The sequence below is a fragment of the Echeneis naucrates genome, chromosome 14 (genome assembly GCF_900963305.1).
Source record: "Echeneis naucrates chromosome 14, fEcheNa1.1, whole genome shotgun sequence".
NCBI classification, from domain to species: domain Eukaryota; kingdom Metazoa; phylum Chordata; class Actinopteri; order Carangiformes; family Echeneidae; genus Echeneis; species Echeneis naucrates.
The window spans coordinates 4,023,695-4,042,432 of NC_042524.1; the positions used below are offsets into that span (position 1 = coordinate 4,023,695).

Consider the following 18,738-nt stretch of genomic DNA (forward strand, 5'->3'; position numbering starts at 1 on the left):
AGCTGATGAGGGCAGCCAGAGAGCTGAGCTCAGGCTCTCATAAATGATAACTAATTGGATCTCAATGTCATCTGTGCTGTGGGTCTGGATAGAATCTGGGCTTGGGGAATTTTCTTAAACATTTTTTTTTTTTTTTTCTTACCAAATAATATCCTCGCTCTGACACCTTATTTGTGGAAAAACAGATGACTTAATGGAAAAGAGCTAGTAAGCTGTGTATGGTGTCATTTGGCAGATAGCACAGGCTTGATGACTGGTATTCTGAGGTAAGTTTATGCCCCTAAATAGCTCTTGTTGTGAGATTTCCCTAATTGATCCGATTTGCCTCTTTGAAGTCAGCACTTATTAAGTTTTATGTGGAAGATTTAACAGGGTGGAAGAGAGGATTTTGGAATCAAACAAAATAAACAAGTATGTAAATCAGTGCACCTGAGTGCAGTTAAAAAAACAAAAAACAAACTGCATGTTTCAAGCATTTCCTGTTGTTAAACCATTTGGATATCCTATCATCTGCAATCTCTGCCATGTCTCCAGTTGTTTCTGTTGGCTCAGCTCGGCCTGTTTCCTGAGTTGAACTGCCTCACATCAACAGTTTTTTGGCAATGTTCTCGTTGTCCATCTTGAAGATTTCAGTCCCAGTTGGTTTGGTGACACTCGGGAGTTTCCGGTGCGAGCAGCACATACAACTTTGTGCTACTGGTCACAGAGTTCTGCAGGCTGCAAAACAGGAGCTGCAATTTGAACAAAATGACTTTTCCCATCACCCTGTAAGAAAACGGTGATCTGACTCGATGCTGCACATGGTGTGTAAACAGCAGAGCAGAAGTTGGATAAGATGGAGGTGCACAGCCTGTCACCTACTTCCTCCAGCTGACAGCTTACTGTGGCTGCTCCTTTTGTTTGCATTAGGTCCTGCAATATTTCCAGCTGCTGTCAAAAAATGCCCATTGTCTTGTTTTGTCGGCCGTTAGAGGTAAGTGCTGATCTCAGTGACAAACACACCGCATTTCTTGTGACCGCTTCATAATAAAAGACAGCTTGTGTTTGGCCAGTGAAATGCTGCAGCAGAAGGAAATGTCCAGTTTACTTTTACAGTCTGCAGAAATATAAATATATAGATACTCAGTCCACTGTTTAACCTCATACCTATAGAGAGGCTGTTGATTTCAGACGTTTGTTAGAACGGAAATGTGAAGCTTCGCCACTTTAGATCTTTTCTGAATAATTTCAGAATTTTACTTCTCTAATTTTAATATATCATAGTGTTCATTTTACAATTCTAAGTACTGTATGATTATCCTAGTTGTAACTCTTTCCTCCCTTTTTCTTTGTCATGGCTTTACTACCCAAGCGATGACTGTCCTCCCTTCTTTCCACTCAGGCCCTGTGACTCCAGCCTTAATAAACTCAGCACTGCCTTTGACAATGTGTGACTTGAAAGCAGGAAATAATGGGCCCTAAACAGTAAATCTTTACAGGTTATTGACTAGGGGAGAGGGTGGGGAGAGTGCATGCAAGGGGGCCATCCACCAACTTCTGCCATGATTTTTTTTTTTTCTGCTCAAGTGGCCATTTTGGTTCCCTGTTAAACAAAAAAAAAAAAAAAAAGACTGGAGGCAACTATAGATGACTAGACAAAGAGCAGTGAAATGTTTTCTGATGCACCAGACACAAGTTCCCTTAGCATCTCACTAGAATTCTTATGTTAACATGAAACTGGGGAATGCATTTTGTGCGGCTTTTTAATGAGCAGGAGCTCGATGTCTCCGGTTACTCTGGTAAAAATCCCGAGGACGGCCTTGGCTTTTCCTTTGGTTTTATTCTCCAGTCCTCCTTGGCAGCCATTTTTGCCTGCTGCTGCGGCAGAAGAATAAAATGAAAAAGTGGTGCAACAAGTGTTGCTTCTGTGTCTAAATCTTGCGCACTACCCTTCACCGTCAGCCCTCCTAGCAAACCCCCTCCAGGCAGCCAGAATGAGTTTTCCTGCCCCGATCGGCAGCTATCTCATCCCTTCCTCTCTTGAACTATAAATGCATTTACAGCACTGTAAAGAGGATGTCAATTGCTGGATTCCCAGCAGCTGGCAGGGCAAAAGTCTGTGGTGGTCACAGAGGTAAGGGTTCAACTGCTGGTCAGAGTCTCGGGCCTGTCTGTCCGTCTGTCCCTTTTCCCAGCACACATAGAATAAAACCCAATAATTTGTGCAAATTAGCTTTCTGCGCTATTCGTGATTTGCTGATGACGTCAGTCTGTCCAACACTTCCGACCAGCATAAGAGCAACTATCTGAATCTATCAAGACTGTCATCAATAGCATTTGTTTGATCCAACACTTAAAAGGACGCTGAAGACCCTTCTTCCCATCCGCTCTCCTACAGAGTCAACGCTGGTTTCTTTAACACATGAGCACAGATTTATTGGCAGTCGTAACAAGTGGTAAATCACTTACATCAATTTTTTTAGTTTTGAATAGTGCCAACAAGACAACCTGTTTATTCTGGCAGATAATTTATAGCCATGTATATCGCATTAAATGACATTTATCATAAAGGTCACACTTTGGCCTGCTAGTTTGTCCTGATGAAATGAACATTGCTGCTTCAAGGTGTGAGTAGCAGGACTTGTAACTTGTTTACAGAACATGCCAAGATCCGTAAATATCAATCATTTTTAAACATTTCCTTAAAAACGTGTTTACTGCTAACACTCTCTGGACACATCGTACATTGCAATAAAGATCCAGAGCAGTTCTCTGTTGCCAGCTTCTGCTTCATGTCAAATTGCTTTGGAAAACTACTGCTTAGTAAAGGAGCTGGTTTGAAGTTTTGGGCAGCAGAAATTCAACAGGAACATTCATTCACCGTTCAAGACAAACAGCGCTCTCACTTTAGCTCTCTAAGAGGAATTAAAAGAGCAAAGCTTCGAGGGAAATGTCAGGGCTACAGAGATGCTGCAGCAGCATTTAATAGCACACCTGCAAGATAATGCTGCTGCAAGCACCGATCTCATATTGTCTTGTTCTTAACTGTATTATCTGAGAAAGCTGTTGATACAAAATGCGTTGGAGGACAATGTCAACAGACTAAAGGGTTGTCTTTGTAGCGTCTCCCTTTTTTTTCACCCATTTTCTGGTTGCTATTCTGTAAATGAGCAGATTATACATTAACTCATTGTCCACACAGCCCTTGCTGACTGCTCTATGGTGACCTTGAACTGAGTGTCATTTTGTTAGCTTTGAAGCTCTTTGACCTCCACTTTTGATTCTGACATATATTACTCTGACATTGATGCTCAAAAGTGAACTCAAAATGTGTGTTAAAGTGCCGATGAGAAGCTGTAGTCTTTAAGGTTTCATCAAATATAGATCTTTATGAGCATTGTCTACTAAAAACGCAGCCCTCAATGGTGACAGGATTAAAAAGAGTCTAACGCTCCTGTGCACAGTCCTGTCATGAGGATATAGAGCAAAAGCATTCCAACGAATCACATTAATTAAGTGAGACTCAAATTGAAGTTGGTGGAAAGTTGAACTTAATCTCACAGGGACTTCTCTCAGGAGATTTTGGTCGACTCTAACGGCACCAGGTCGTTCATTCATGTCGGCATATATTTCACCAGGAGTCTACCAACCCCTGTCCGACCAGTCTATTAATACCAGACCCCGAGGGCTGTGAGAAATGGTCCACTTTGGCATTTTAGCGAAGCCGAACTCACTTCCTGCCTCCTCACACCAGGAAAGCCCAGAGTAGTTCCTCTATGCATCCAGCTCTTGTTTCCTCCCTTGCACCTCCTCACAAACATCCATTGACACAGTCACACAAATACACACATCCACCCAGGGCCCCGAAGATATCGTTGCATCTGTGGCCTGCAGGAGCACATGGATACATGTCAAAGCCTCATTTTCTTCTTTCTTTTTGAAAACAGAGGGGGGTTGAAAGCAAAGCTGAAAACACATGGCACCTTTCACCCCTAGAGGTAGCCGGGGAGGAGGGGAGGCCAGGTTATGGAGAGGGTGGGGGTGTTTTGAAACATTTGGTCAGTGTCTGGCAACAGCAGGATAATTGCTGTTACTGGACAGCGAGGCATAGCAAATATGGCTCTGTGTGTGTGTGTGTGTTCTTTCAGCTGGGAAAAATAAGCTTTTTACATCCAGGGTTTTAGTTTAGCTATCACCCAGAAATGCTGCGGATGTACTCATCTCCTTAATTATGTAACGATATACAGCTTTACAGTTTCAACCCTCCCGAAGTAAGCTTTGTTGAAAGTCGTAGTAATGATGAATTGGATTTTATAGATTTATTTATTTATTTTTAATCTTGATTTATAAAAAATTGCTTCACTCAGCAGCAAATTAATAGAGCTTCAAGCACACACAGCTCTCGAAAATCTACTCAAAAAGTAGTGTTGCTTTGAGCAAAGTCAACATGTTAACTTGCACACAGCTACAGTGCCAACTAATGTTTAATAGTAAGTAAACCTGAGGCTCCGAATTGATTATGGTGCTGGATGAAAGGTCAGGGGACGACAGGTTCTTTCAGCTCATCTCGTGGAGAACATGAATAACTCGAAATTATTCCAGAAATCTTGGCAATACTTTAAGACATTTCAATTCAACATCATTGTGGCGCCGAAGGGAAAGTAAATGGATCGCTAATTTAAACAGGACCTGTCGGGACCATGCATGTCTTTGACGTACAGTCCTGGCAATCCAGATAATATTTTTCGGGTCTGGACCAAGGTGGTCTACTCTCTAAGAAAATGAAACTGTGATAACAGTGAAAGATGCTAAACACGGCTATGAGGAATAAAATCATAGGAAAAATGAAAACCAATTCCAGTGAAATACCAGGAAGAGAGAAAGAGAAATTGGGGAAAAAAAGAAGTCAAATCAGTATGAGTTCTCTGATAAGAAGAAATAAGACTGTTATCATGTTGCCAGTCGCCTCTAAAGCACCATGCTCACACTAGCTGCCCAATGTCACATTAACACTAATCTGATTGTACGTTTCTGAAATGAGATAATGGGAAATTACACTGTCTTAGAAATAGTTTTGAATGATGCGTGTGCGATTTGTGTGCATTCATGTCACTGCTCACTTTAAACCCGGCTTCTGTGACGTCAAGCCATTTTAACGTAAGGAATTTTGAGAGAGGAGACGACTGCAGTAAAGGAGGGAGGAGGAGGGATGGATCCGTGGACTGAGATGCCCTCGATCTCCCAGGGGGCAAAAGCTCTGGAAATGGCTTTGTCGTTCAGAGAAAGTAAGGCAAAGGAGAGAGAGAAATAAACAGTACAAGAGAACAGGGAACAGTGAGGGCAGGAAACTGTCTGTGACCTACTGGACAAACAAATTGGTTTGCAGGCAAAATGGATTAAGAGGTTGAGCTGGGCAAAAAAAACAAGGGTGACTGATGTTGCAATGTGAACTCATCCATTTTGTTTGGTGGTGGGGGGGGGAATTTACAGGCTTCATGTGTAAGTGTCTTATGTATTTTTCCCTGTGTGTGTGTGTCTGTACGTGAATGCTTGGCAAGTCAATATTTGTCTGCTTTGCCACGTCCCTAGACATCCCATTCGGCGCAACAGACCGTAAAGCTGTCAAATGCGACCTGAATATTCTCTGTCTTCATCTGTTTCCTCCCTTTTCTCTCCCTCCCTCTTCCTCGTGCTCTTTCACGTCCCTTTGATTTCTTTTTCCTCTCCGTCGATAACAATATCATTGGGAGCAAACATGTTCCTCTGCTTTTGATAGCTTGTCTGCCCCCACCGCCCACCACCAACCCCCCCACCCCCCCCTGCTGAAAAGCAAGATTATCTCCTCTTATCTATAGCTCTTTGTTTGATCACATCATAAAGTCATTGCTGCTCATGTCAGTCTGTGCATGTCTGATATTTGTGAGAACCAGAGAGCATTTTACTGTATTATCATCTCCGTAGTGCATAATGTATGTTCCATGTGCAGGTACGCTGTTTGCATGATGCACTTTATTACATTTTACAAAGCCAGAGAGTGTGATTGTGTTTGTCCTGTAGGGTTCTGTCAGCTTGATAGTCGCATCCTGTCTGATGCATTTTTTTTTCTTTCTTTCTTTATAATTTTTGTCAACATCTCCAAAGCTTAGCTTGAAAAAGGCCAATGTAGCACAGAGCCATTTAGAAACTTAAAATAAAAGTCCACTTCTAAGTCCAAAAACACACAAAAGCAAATGTATCACCAACTAGTCATCTGCCACGTGACTAGATTGTGATTTTGGCTGATAACAAAGCTAAATAAGCCAAAACTTCAACCTGCCATAGTGGTGAGTCTGACTCATCTGATGATTCTGCTTGGTTTTGTTTTCCATCATGACTGTTGCAGCATTGAGGTCACATTTCTTGCAGTGACCTGTCTGATGGTAATGCTGATTGGCTGATGTGTTCGGTTCTTTAGCCTTAACATGGTATGCTGTACGTTTCTTAGGTTTTCCTGTGTTATTGTTGATACATTTAGTGTTTTAACGAACTATTAAATACATTTGAAATGCACCCAGACCAACTCCTATATCAGTCTGGAGCTCCAAGACCCTGAGTCTTATTCTCTACATGATGACTAACAAAATAAATGAACAATTTTGAACTTTTTAAATTCCTTGTTTAGATAGGGAAATATTTAGACATCATGTGAATTAATCATTAACCTGCACTAACATTTAAACCTCCACTTCACCTCTGGGGTCAGCTTTCTGTTGGTTATATATAAATGATTTTACAGTGAACCTGTGTCACGACTCACTACAAAAATACATCCTGAAAATCCTGCCCTCATTGTTTTTGAAGTTGAACTCAGCTACCTCCTGCATATCGCCATCTGCCACACTGAAAATGTATTTGCTGAACTCTGTTCCGGCTCATAAAAAGATTGATAGAAAAAAAAAAAAAAATTAAATCGGATTTAACACCATTACAACCCTAAATTGAGACTCCTCCTTCATTGCATGTGTGTTAGAAGACCTGGTTAATCATATCTGCAGTTGTAATGCCTTTTTTCTTTTTGCAAACTCATCCTGTGTGTGCGTGTGAATGAGTATTTTTTTATCATTGTGAGAGGCAGCCTGGCACAGGCCCAGTCGTTTCTGAGCCTTGATGAAAACGTGCTGGGAGCATGGCGGTACACACCTACTTCACTATAGGGTACAGGCAGTACCGTAGTCTGTCCTCTCCAATTGGCAGGCTCTGTGCTGCTGTACCACTGATAAGAGGTTGGTGTAAATAAAACTGTACAGCACAGCTCGTTATAACGCTGAAGGTAGAGTGGGGCAGGGACGTAGGGAGGGAGGGAGAGAGAGAGCGTGTGGTGTCTGTACTCATTGTTCTGACAGCATACTGCGTCTCTGTGTGTTCCTGTGAATGTCTGTGTATGTGTGTGCGCGCACTTGTTTTGCTATTTACATGTGAACTAGATTGAGTTGATTCTGCAAGTAAGGATTTGTGGTCTGTCGTCTCACTTTTATTTTATTGTAAATATTAAAGTTTAGAGTCTACTGGAGAGAGTGTAAGTTATATTTCAGGGTTATAGAAATAAAGTCCTCACATACAGTGAATCGTGTGCGTGTGTGTGCACGCGCAGGGGTGTGTGTGTGTGTGTGTGTGTGTTTATGGATTTTTGCTGTTTTTTGGTACTCAGAGTACTGTCTTATGTAAGCCATTTATGTAGGCTCAGTGAACAGCCAGGCTATGTTTTTGGTGGTGACTGCGCTTGTCTGCCTCTCTCCCTCTGTCACACACACACACACACACACACACACACACACACACACACACTTTCTCTCTCCGAATCTGTCTGCCTCTCTCTTACTCTCACTCTGGCCTGTTTACGGTGTAAAAAAAAAAAAATCACTGAGTGTGATGTTGGTCGGCCATCGACAGAAACACTGTAATTAGCCTTTTTAATTTCCCATTTAGCCTCCCTGACTTCTGAGAACAGATCATTCAGCCGATGCAGAAATGTATACACATGCAGTCAAAAGTGTGCTATCCTGCATGGGGATTAAAGGGGGAAAGTAAATTAAAAAAAACAAAAAAAAAACTGCACTTCAAGCTTTGTCATGTTAACCTCCCATGATCATTTTTGCGAGTAAGTCAAACATTATATAAATACCCCTTCAAAGCCAGTTTTACAAAATGCTTCACAAAAGAATAAGAGAACAGGAAACCGCACAGGAAAATACAAAGTTATATAATAATAACCCAAGCATATTAACAGCACACACAAAAAAAGAAACAGGTCTTCAGCTTTGAATTAAAATGCCCAACAGAGTTTGTCTGACTGGACTCTCAGGAGGGAAACTGCCCCACAGCAAAGTCACTCTCTCAGTGTATAATTGTTCAGAAAATCCTCAGTAGTCTTTTAATGTTTATCCAGTTCTTGAATTCAATAAATGAACTTTTCGTGTCACTATGGCCTGTGCAACTTAGATGTCAGGGCTGGACAACATTTTACCAGGGCAAAAGGAAGGAAACTCCCATTTCAGGTTAGCAGAGCATAAATCAACATAATCCAAGGTTTTCTTTGTCCATGTTGTCATCATAGGTTCCAGTGAAAACACTGCAATGGCTAATCTAGACAAATACAAATATAGACAGATATAAATATGTTACCCCAGTCTAAACAATCTCGAGCCATCTTTTTTGCTCTGTGTTAGTTAGGATCAAGCTTGAAAAGACAACAGTCATGCATTTGGCCAACTTGGTAATTTAATAAATTATTTATTCGTTTATTTCTTGATTTCCACAAGTACAGTTTTGTCAGCTCAAAGAAAATGTCTCTGTTTTATTCACTGGCAACAGTTTTGAAGAAAAGTCAATTCTCAGCAAATGCAGTAATTATAGAGAGCTGGTCTGCGTTTCAATCAAATATGTGGCTGACAGAGGATGACACATAGTAAGAAAACAGTGCATTCATAAATTTTTACTGTTATTCCAGCCTCTTCTATTATTTGTGACTTTGTTACTGATGCCGTTTTTCCCCGCCTTGCGGTTGTTTTGCCTTTAACTCGTATGTGCACAGCACTTTGGCCAATTCTGCTTGTTTTAAATGTGCTATATAAATAAACTTAATTTGATGTGATTTGCGTACCAAGCTGTTTGTTTACCGTTTTGTGTTTATGTGTAATGAATTGTACCGACTTAAATGTGGTATTTTATGGATTACAGCAGGCATGTTCTCTTTGGACAGTCGAGCTCTATTGTTGAACCTTTCCTCAAATGTGGAATCGCTTAGGCTGGACTTTTTTTGTGTGTAATCAATACTAAATAGCCTCATTTCATCCCATGCAAGTGGTGCATTTCAATGCATGTTCACTTCTTTCTGTGTTTTCAACAGCATCTTATCAGAGTGTCACAAATGTGTTCAGCTGCCAAAAACCAGGTCATTTAATGCATGTGGTGCGATGGAAAGATTGAGGCCTCATCTGAATGCAAAACGAAACGGCTGAGAAAGAAGACAAGTTTTTCTTTATCATCTGTGCAGGATGAAATGTTTAGTGCCCGTATCAACATGGTGGCCTACTTCTTGTGTGTCGCTATGAGCAAAGGCAGACTCTCTAACTCTTATGTTTAATTCTGTGATTGTCTTTGATGAAAGATTCTGTTTAAACTGCAGGGCCCATGGGAGTGAGGGGGCATCTGTTGCAAATTTAGCATATATGCTGTACCTGTGAAAGACAAGTTTGTTGGAACAACAAGTGTCAAAGAGTCTGGGCATACAGTTGCAAAAAAAAAAAAAAAAAGAGTTTTTGCAGGAGGTAGGGAAAAGCAGGACTATCACCCCTAACAAACAATGTCTTTCTCTGCCACTGACATATTCATTTCAGGGAGAAGAGGTTCTGAATGGCGGCATTATGAGATCACATTGCTGAACAGGATGATGCGAGTGCAGCAATGGGGTGTGTGTGTGTTGCACCCAAATACACTTATCACACGCACAAACTCCCTAACTGGGTACTGAGGTTGTTTTTTTCCTCGTCTTTGTCTCTGCATCATAACATAATGACGGCTTGCATTTGCAGCTCAGATTCCATGCAGTCAAGGAATGAGTGCAAAAGCAAATAGAACAATGCACCATTGCACACCACATTATTTAGGGTAATGGGAGAGAGAGAGAGCACTTCGTATGTTTAGGAGGGAAATTACAGGCTAAGGAATGCGCCATCACTTCCCTGCAAGTCCTGTGTGCATATTGGGCTCATCCACAATCCTCATCACGTCTTCGTGGTAAATTTTGCCAGTGCTGGGGGAAGCCCAAAGCAGTTAACTTTAAGTGAAACGCGATTGAATGCCAAGGAAGTGGTTAGGGGCATCTAGAGTCAACCAAATCCAACAGTAATCAAAAGTGTTATTTATAGAGCTCACAGAAATGTGGGAGACAGGACTGTGATATTGCTATACGCATGTCTCATGACTGGGGCAAGGCTGACTCAAGTCTTTCTTTTCTTTAGAAATTCAGAATAAATTCAGTAACTTCAAGGGGTTTATGAAACTGACTTTGCAATGAAAGAAAATCTATTCTTAGTCAATATTTGGAAAATGTTGCCATTAAAATATTTCCAGTATATTAGAAATTTGATATTTTAAATTCGCAGCATTTATTTCAGTGTGGCACCCATCAGAAAAAAAAAAGACTCAACTTGACTCTGCATTCTGTGTTTTAACACACAGCGTGAACAATTTTAGCTACTCTTGTTCCCATGTACTTAGTAGAGCCTCTAAACCCACTGAAGAGAACAGCAAGAATGCTGCAACACCAAAGAAAAAAAAATCATGTAAACTTACGCAATTTGCCTTTTCAGGAAACCAAAGAACCGGATGTGAACAACTAACAACACGCTACCAACAGTTTATGCTTGCTGGTGCACTTTAAACCAGGATTAACAGAAACAATGGCTGATCTATCTCTAAAAATCAGAACCGCAAACTGAGAGGTTGGTGCTTAAAACTATAACAATGTGAAGGAAGGTTTTTCTTTATCAGGGCGACGCAGGGCCTATAAAGACAGATCAAGTTTACAATACTGGGCCGTTTTTTTTGCTGCTGGGCTTTGCAGGAAGTTCACTTGATTGGCAGGGAGCCCTCTCTGGGTTGTTCTCTTTTACAGCCCTTTATGAAATAACCGAGCCACAGTGCGCTGCAACAACAACACTTGTGCAATATCTCAGATAGGGAAGCGAAAAGGGAAGAGGCTTCGATGGCATGTGGCACCTGATCACCACCCTATCACTACCTCCTAACGTGCACACATACATCTGCACACACACACACACTTAAGTGGGTTGTGCAATTTTTATTATGTCAGCTAAATCTGTTGCCAAGTAAGGGAGATTTCTTTTTGTTTGTCTTCATGTTGTGTGAACTTTTATACACTGCACATTATGTTTTGTGCGTGTGTTTTCTGCTGAGCTGTCTCCAGTATTTATTTTGTGTGTTTGAGGAGAACCGTTGTCTAGACACGTGACAGAAGTATCAGCTGATGTTAAGTGTGTCTCCTCTGTACCAGTTATCCCCGTCTTCCCCCAACTAACAAGTTCACCCTCTTGCAATCAAAGGGGGCCTCAAGATTTATCGCTTTAATTTGGCAGTGAAAATGTCTGATGGCGGCTGTTACCAAGCGGCGGGCCCCTTGTTAGCACTTAGCTGGCTAACTAGAGTGACGGGCATCTGGCTGGGTGGCTGCCTGGCCGTGTGTACCCTGGATTCCTGTGCTCCCACTTTTCCTCCCCCCTTTGCCCCACTGTGACCTCACACAACTCCATTCTCCTTGAAGCAAGGCACCATGCAGGCATTTCCTGACAATTTATGTCCTCGTGCCACAAGCAGGGGCATGCCCTGCACTAAAATCCTATCCCTGGCCCATTTAGCACACGCCTCTTGGCCTCCCAGAAGACTGTTATAATGTTGCACCACTGTCTGTGAGGCGGAGTCATTACCTGCCAGTGTAAAACTGATTTACTACAAATCGCCTGCGTTTTAATGTACTGCAGGCTGTATGCATGTATGAGATTTTGGTGTCTTGTTTTCTTTTGTTTTTTTTGTTTGTTTTTTTTTTTTACCTTCAAGGGAGTCATTTGTATTCATGTTTTTATTTTCAAAACAGAGTTGATCTGCTGAACATTGATGCTGTTTTCAAGGAACACACACATTCACACCTGGAAGCTGCTGGGTACAATCACAGTTACGGAGGGGTCCATGTGGAGCAGCTGGGGGTTAAGTGCCCTGCTCTGGGGCACCTCTGTAGGGGCAGAGAGGGAAAGGACTGTAAACTGAAACTCAGTAATAACCTCTTCATGTGACATGGTATTAACTGCAAATCATTTCGTAATTTATAGCAAGGTTTATTGCGCTGAAAATTAATCCTCATACAATATGGCATTAATTACCTGGAAAGCATGACAGCCCAATTATTACATCTGAAACAGTTTTTAGTGGTAAGTGGTCAACGTGAAATATACAGATGTGCATAAGCAAAGAGTATTATATAGTAAGATTTATGCATCATACATGATAGATACTTTATTTTATCCACAGGGAATTTCTTCTGTTACAGCAGCATGAACAAACAATACAAATAATAATTCAATAATACAAATAAACAAAAGAATAGCCTACAATAAGTACTAAATACAGACAAAAGGACATATCTAGATGTTATATGTGAACTATATACAGTTGTTGATGCTAAGCGGATGGAAGGAAAGACAATGTGCCTGTCCTGACAGCGGAGCTGCTGAGTCTGTTTGAGAACATGCTCCGCTGTCTTTGCAGGAGATGGTGGAGGGCATTGGTTGGGGTTATACATGATGGATAAGAGTTCTGTCAATGTCCTCCTCTCCACCACCGTGTCAAATGTATCTTGCTTGCAGCCAATGATGGAGCTGGCCTTTCTGATCAGTTTATTGAGCCCGTTCCTATCGCCGGCTCCCATGCTTTTCCCCAGCGCACCACTGAGAAGAACAGCACACTGGCCACAACAGATTGATAAAAGATCTCCAACATCTTGCTGCAGATATTGAAGGATCACGGCCTCCCCAGTAAGAAGAGTCTGCCCATCACTTTGTTTCCATCTCCTCTCGGAGAACCCTCAGTGGTCGACCACCATCTGTTTGGTCTTGGCCACATTTAGAATTCTCCCTAACCCTCCTCACAAAATCAGCCGCCACTGACCTGTACTCCTCCTCCCGTCCATCCTTTGTACACCCAGCCACCGCAGAGTCGTCAGAAAACTTCCCTAACTGCCAAATCAAAGCAACATGGGCGTGTCCGCTCCCATCACCTGCAGCGTCTCACCCAGCAACAACAGGTTGGATGGTGTTGAAAGGACTGGAGGAATCAAAAACAAGTGATTCTCACGGTGCCGCCAGCACCATCCAGGTGCGGCTGAGTCCGTTGCAGCAGTAGGTAGATGACAGCGTCATCCACGCCCTCTTGAGGCTGGTAAGCGAGCTGATGCGGGTCCAGTGAGGTTGAACCAGCAGTCTGAGACGTGCCAAAACCAGCCGCTCCAACACCTTCGTCACGTGGGACGTCGGAGCAACGGGGCGGTACTCATTTAGTGCAGCTGGTGTTGACTTCTTGGGAACAGGAACCAGGCAAGATGTTTTCCACAGCACCAGTACCTTCTCCTGTTTAAGGCTCAGGTTGAAGAGCCGCTCGCATGTTGCGCGTATGTGATATGTCATGATTGCTACTGTATGGCAATATAATTAGTTGCTACGACGGCAATCAACGAGCTTAAATCAATGGATGGAAGGAATCCAGTGCAGGTTAATAGGGCAACTGTAGCACGTAAAAATAATAATTGCAGTTGAGCCAGCAATGAGGAATCGGGGAGTTAAAAAAGCAACAGAGGGACTATGTGATTAATGCAAATGAGGGACATCAGTGGGTGTGTTGGGGGATTCTGTCTACATCTTCACTACATGTCTTGTTCTCCAAAGGTTAAGTGGCTGCTTTTGCCAGCTAATTCGGCCATATGCTCATCTGTGCATTTGACACTGGAGCAGCATACGCTCACACTGCAAATTATGCCTCTTGAATATGCAGCCAATTAAGAAGAACAGTGCTCGTTGGCTCAGTCTATTTAGTGTAAAGTTGTTACATGGAAATAAAGCTTTGGATGAATCTGGGATGTTCTAGCTTTAAAGGTTGCATTACAGTGGCTTATGATCTTGTCACGCTCACTTGTGCAGCGTACCATCTTTTGCATAACTTGTTGCATAAGCCCTCTACTGGCAGGCACACTCTGTCATGTACGGTTCATGTCATTTCTGCTTTTGGTAGGGCTTATTACAGTACAGGCCGTTCCCTAATGTCACTGTGGTTTTGCAACCACACAAGCGATCTCTCCCTGACTTTTTTTTTTTTTTTTGTCATCTAAGAATCGGCTTCCTGTTTTCATTGTGTTCTGTTTCTCTGTCTGGAGGTGTCGTAACCCAGGGGGCTGTGCCAAGAACAAACCAAGGTCTGGTTGGGAGAGATCATTCTGTGCTTGCACTGGAAACAGACACACAGGCCTGCACACATGCACGCCCTTTTTCGCACGCACACAGTATCCAGATGTTAACTGTGTGTGTGTGTGTGTGTGAGAGAGATTTTGTTTGTGTGCGCATCTATTTGTTGTGTGATGTGTATGGCATGTACAGTGCTTGTTGCCAAGCCATAAAAAGCCATTTGCGTAAGCCTGATCTGACGTGCCCTCTAACAGCACTGTGTGTTTGTGTGCATGCCAGGCTCCTGCCTCGCCTTTTACAGTTGTACAAGATTGTACACATTCATAAAGTAAAGGGGAACATGACATTCCAGACCTTTGCCCGAGGGCTACATAGTTGATCTACTAACATAAACAGAAGCAAAGTGTGGTGGAACACAAATAGAAGAGCGATCTGCAAAAGATTTTTTGGCTTGGAGTCAAAATCAGTCTTCTATATTGAGCAACACTCAGTGTTTACTCTTTATGTTTAAATTTAGGTCCGCAGCAGTTCACCTGTAAATATCCATTGATCTGGAATTTAGAAAACAGAGAGAAGAATAATACACTTGAGGAATACGCTCCACTCTTACATAGCCTATGACATGAACTGTCAATTAATGGACTTTTTTTTTGGCAGATGAGTCATACATAAATCATGAATGGGAACCTTCTGTCTCCATTTTATTGAAAAACATGAATATGGGGGTGAATGAGACAATGCTGTCATTAATCAATCAAATACTGAAGCATATAATCTGAATTAAAAATAAAAAAAAACCTCACATCAGAATCAAAAAATTAAATCCATAGTCGTAATATAAAGTCAGACATTTGTCTCATCTGTTTTTTTTTATCTTAAGATCTCGTGAATTGCTTAATATTTTTTGCCTGCTCTCTGATAAACGTTTACTTACTTACTTTTTAAATGAAAACACTTCCTTTTCAAAACCTGGCCATAAAATGAGTGCATTTTAAATATGGGCACTTTTCCAAATGTGTTTATGTTGCTCTTTTTTGTGTGTGTAGTTCATTATGAATGTATTGGAAATAAAAATTCATTTCATATTCCCAATGATGCATTTAGTTTCAAATGTCTGTGATAAGCTATAATATCCAGTTCTTTTGGTTATTTCAGTTATTATCTCCATTTCCTACTGCTTTTCTGTTTGAGGCACATTTATGTAATTTTATAATACATGTCCATTCTCTTCTCTCTTATTCTCCAGCTGGTGAGAAGGCCATCGTTTGTGACCAGTGTGGCGCCCAGTTCCAGACAGAGGAATCCCTGGAGGCTCACCGACAGATCCACACCGGTATGAGCACACACACAGCCAGACGCATCATCATGACACTACGGACATAAACAAAATGATTATGAGTTCCTCTGTCTCATCATCACGTTTCTCCTGGCTGTTCCAGCTGACTTTATTTTGCACTTACAAATTTGATGAACAGGCCTTTAGCTACCTCATTTATAATAATAAACATAATGACGAGATGTATCATTTCAAGATAGCGGTGAAAGAACTCAAAGTAGCAAGATGTGTGTGTGTGTGCTGTTATCGGATCAAATTTAAACTGAGAAAGCCTGAGATCATATTGGATCATCTGGCCATCTCTGATTCGCACTTGCAGTATGTTTGTATATTTTCACAAATCAGCATGCATGTTGCTGTGCAGCTTGTTGTTGTGGTGGTGCACTCGTCCAGCCCTCTCTGCCTAACTGGAGCCATGGATTGACACATAGATAGATAACATCATTTTGGATTAGTCCCACTCGCCCTAAATCAAGACAGACCCAACAGTAATCAACAAACCGGGAAAGCTTGGCAGGGCAGCGTTGTTTATCAGTGTTCTGCTATGAAGATGGGAAGACGAGGATGATCTAGGTGCCAAGATGTAAATAGGAAGAAGTAAATCCCCCTTCAACAGATGTGTGATGGCCCAAAACAGTTTCACTGTTGGCAATGAACACTTTAATTTGAGAGGGGAAGGAATGTCTAAAACTTCCCCCGCTTCGTTATGGAGGTGGTGTGCTCGGGGCAGCAGTATGAACTGGAGGATTCAGCATGCACCGCTTATGCATGCATGTGTTTGTGAGTCCTGTTTTCTTCTACCCAGATTTTCTGATTATTGAACAATCTGGACTGTTACTGCAAACTGACTAATTACATCCTGTCAGAATCTGCCTTACACTTGCATTGCATGTACTTTACAGTATCACCCGATTGATAGGAGGCCTGATAAATATTATCCAAGAATGCTGCTTACTGTGTACAAACCAAACAAAATAATATATAGTTCATATTGTCCACACCAAGTCTCTTTGTATCTTCTAATATCCAGTTTGTGGTTTCTTCTGCTGGTTTCAGCTGTTGGAAAGCTCATCAAATCTCTAAAATTAAAGAGGTTTATCCTCTGCGTTGCATGAATATACTGGGTAATTGTATTGGCAATCCGCCCAGCAGATCGTGTATGTCCTTACCAAGAAGTATTAACTTTAGCTTAATGGTGGTGTTAGAGGAAAGGTCAGTGGGCCACTATAGTTTAGCCCCACCTTCGCATGTCAAACAGCATACGATGAGAGGAAGGAGTGCTGCTAATGTCCATTCAGACCCCAAACTGATCCCTAAAATAGCCACAAATCATCATTATCGTCATTTGTGTTTTGTCCTTCATCTGAAACTGTGACCCTCAGGCAGTCAATATCAGCTCCCGTTGGGTGGCTCCACTTTGTTTCATAGTTACTCATGCCCCCCCACATCCCTCCTAAACGTTTTAAGAGGGGAAGGCGGGGTGGTGTGTGTGTGTGTGTGTATTAAGGTTGGTGTGGTGGGGGGGGGGGTTACTCCTGAGGGGCATGCCCTTAGCCAATCAGCTCGCCAGAGGTAAAGAAGGGTTAAATGAGGCTAATGATCCAAGAGTCATAACAGTGGAAAGGAGCGCTCTAAATATAGGCGTTTGAGTCTGGAACGAATGAAAGGTGTTGGGGAGGGGGGCAGCCGCAGCCTTGGCCAGACGTGTCTTCCTGCCAGACAACTGGAGCAGCAGCAGTAATAGTATAGTAGTCATCCATGTGTTCAGCCCCTGTGAGGGATCAAGGTTTGAAAAATGAGCCCTGCTGAAATATGACAAGGCAGTTTCACAGCACTCTACGAATCTCAGTTTCTCTTTCACTTTCCTAAAGATAATTACGCTGGTGTTCACCTACCTTATGATACACCTGGCTCTGGATTGAAACACTTGACATTTGACACCTTAATTTTAAAGGCATGGCCTTTCATTTCGGTATTAATTAAATAGACTAACTACTGTCATCACTGTAACACAAATCAATAGACGCAGCATTTATCTGTCAGGATTGTTAAGGAGGCCGATGGTCTGCGATATTTTTTCTCACATCAACTAAGAATCAATATGCGTGTCTTTAACAGCCATCTGAATTATAATTAATCCATGCTGCTCTGAGCAACTGAAATGAGCAGAGGTTTTCTATTTGTTGCATATCAGCTCATTTGTGGCACCCAATGTGGGTGCTCATTTGTGTCTGTGTGTGTGTGTGTGTGTGCGTGCTATTACATATTGTGACATTCAAAGGTTAAGTATTATTCATACACTGAGCTCCACAGTTAGTCAAAGGTTGATATCTTTATAGTCAATTGGTCTGTTTCCAGCAGGGAACGACTGATGACATGATGATGAGAGTTCGAGACATAAACAAACAAAGTCCCTTCCTGTGTCTCTCTCTCTATCACTCTCTCTCAACTTTCTGGAGACTTATTTTGAGGGGCTTTGTTTTTGTCTGTTCTACTGTTCAGTGGGAGCTACTTGTACAACCACACATGGTCTTCTTCAGCCAGACAAGTGGGCAAAGTAGGGGAGTATTTAAAGTCCAAAACACACCACAGTGCAGCTGCTTATCATGTTGCCGTGTACTGAAAGATTGTCTTTAGTTAATTTGCCATGTGATGGGCCAGTTGCTCCTGCTCAGGTCCTCAAACACAATGATTAGGGGCACCAAAATGTGTTAGTTGTAACTGTAGATCATGCATAATTCTCTTCCTCAACAACCACTTTCTTTCTGACCGCTGCTCGTTATGGAGTCCCTTTTTTAAAACCTTAACCTGTTTTTATGAAGCGCTTAAGCTCTTGGAAAATTCAATCATTAATATGTTTCATGATGCAAAGGCCCCCACTTTTGCACCACAGGCTCTGAAGGATATAGATTTCTTTTG

General features: G+C 42.0%; 1 protein-coding gene across 4 annotated transcripts in view; it reads left to right on the top strand.

Moving 5' to 3' along the window:
• Positions 1 to 18,738, top strand: part of zbtb16a (zinc finger and BTB domain containing 16a) — a 132,157-nt gene that overhangs the window by 67,513 nt on the left and 45,906 nt on the right. For 2 of the 4 annotated variants that reach the window (XM_029518845.1, XM_029518846.1), the window contains exons 4-5: positions 9,855 to 9,926; positions 15,730 to 15,816. In XM_029518845.1, coding sequence (XP_029374705.1) covers positions 9,855 to 9,926; positions 15,730 to 15,816 — 159 coding nt within the window. The remainder of the gene's footprint in view (positions 1 to 9,854; positions 9,927 to 15,729; positions 15,817 to 18,738) is intronic. The other 2 variants (XM_029518847.1, XM_029518848.1) reach the window with 1 other exon arrangement.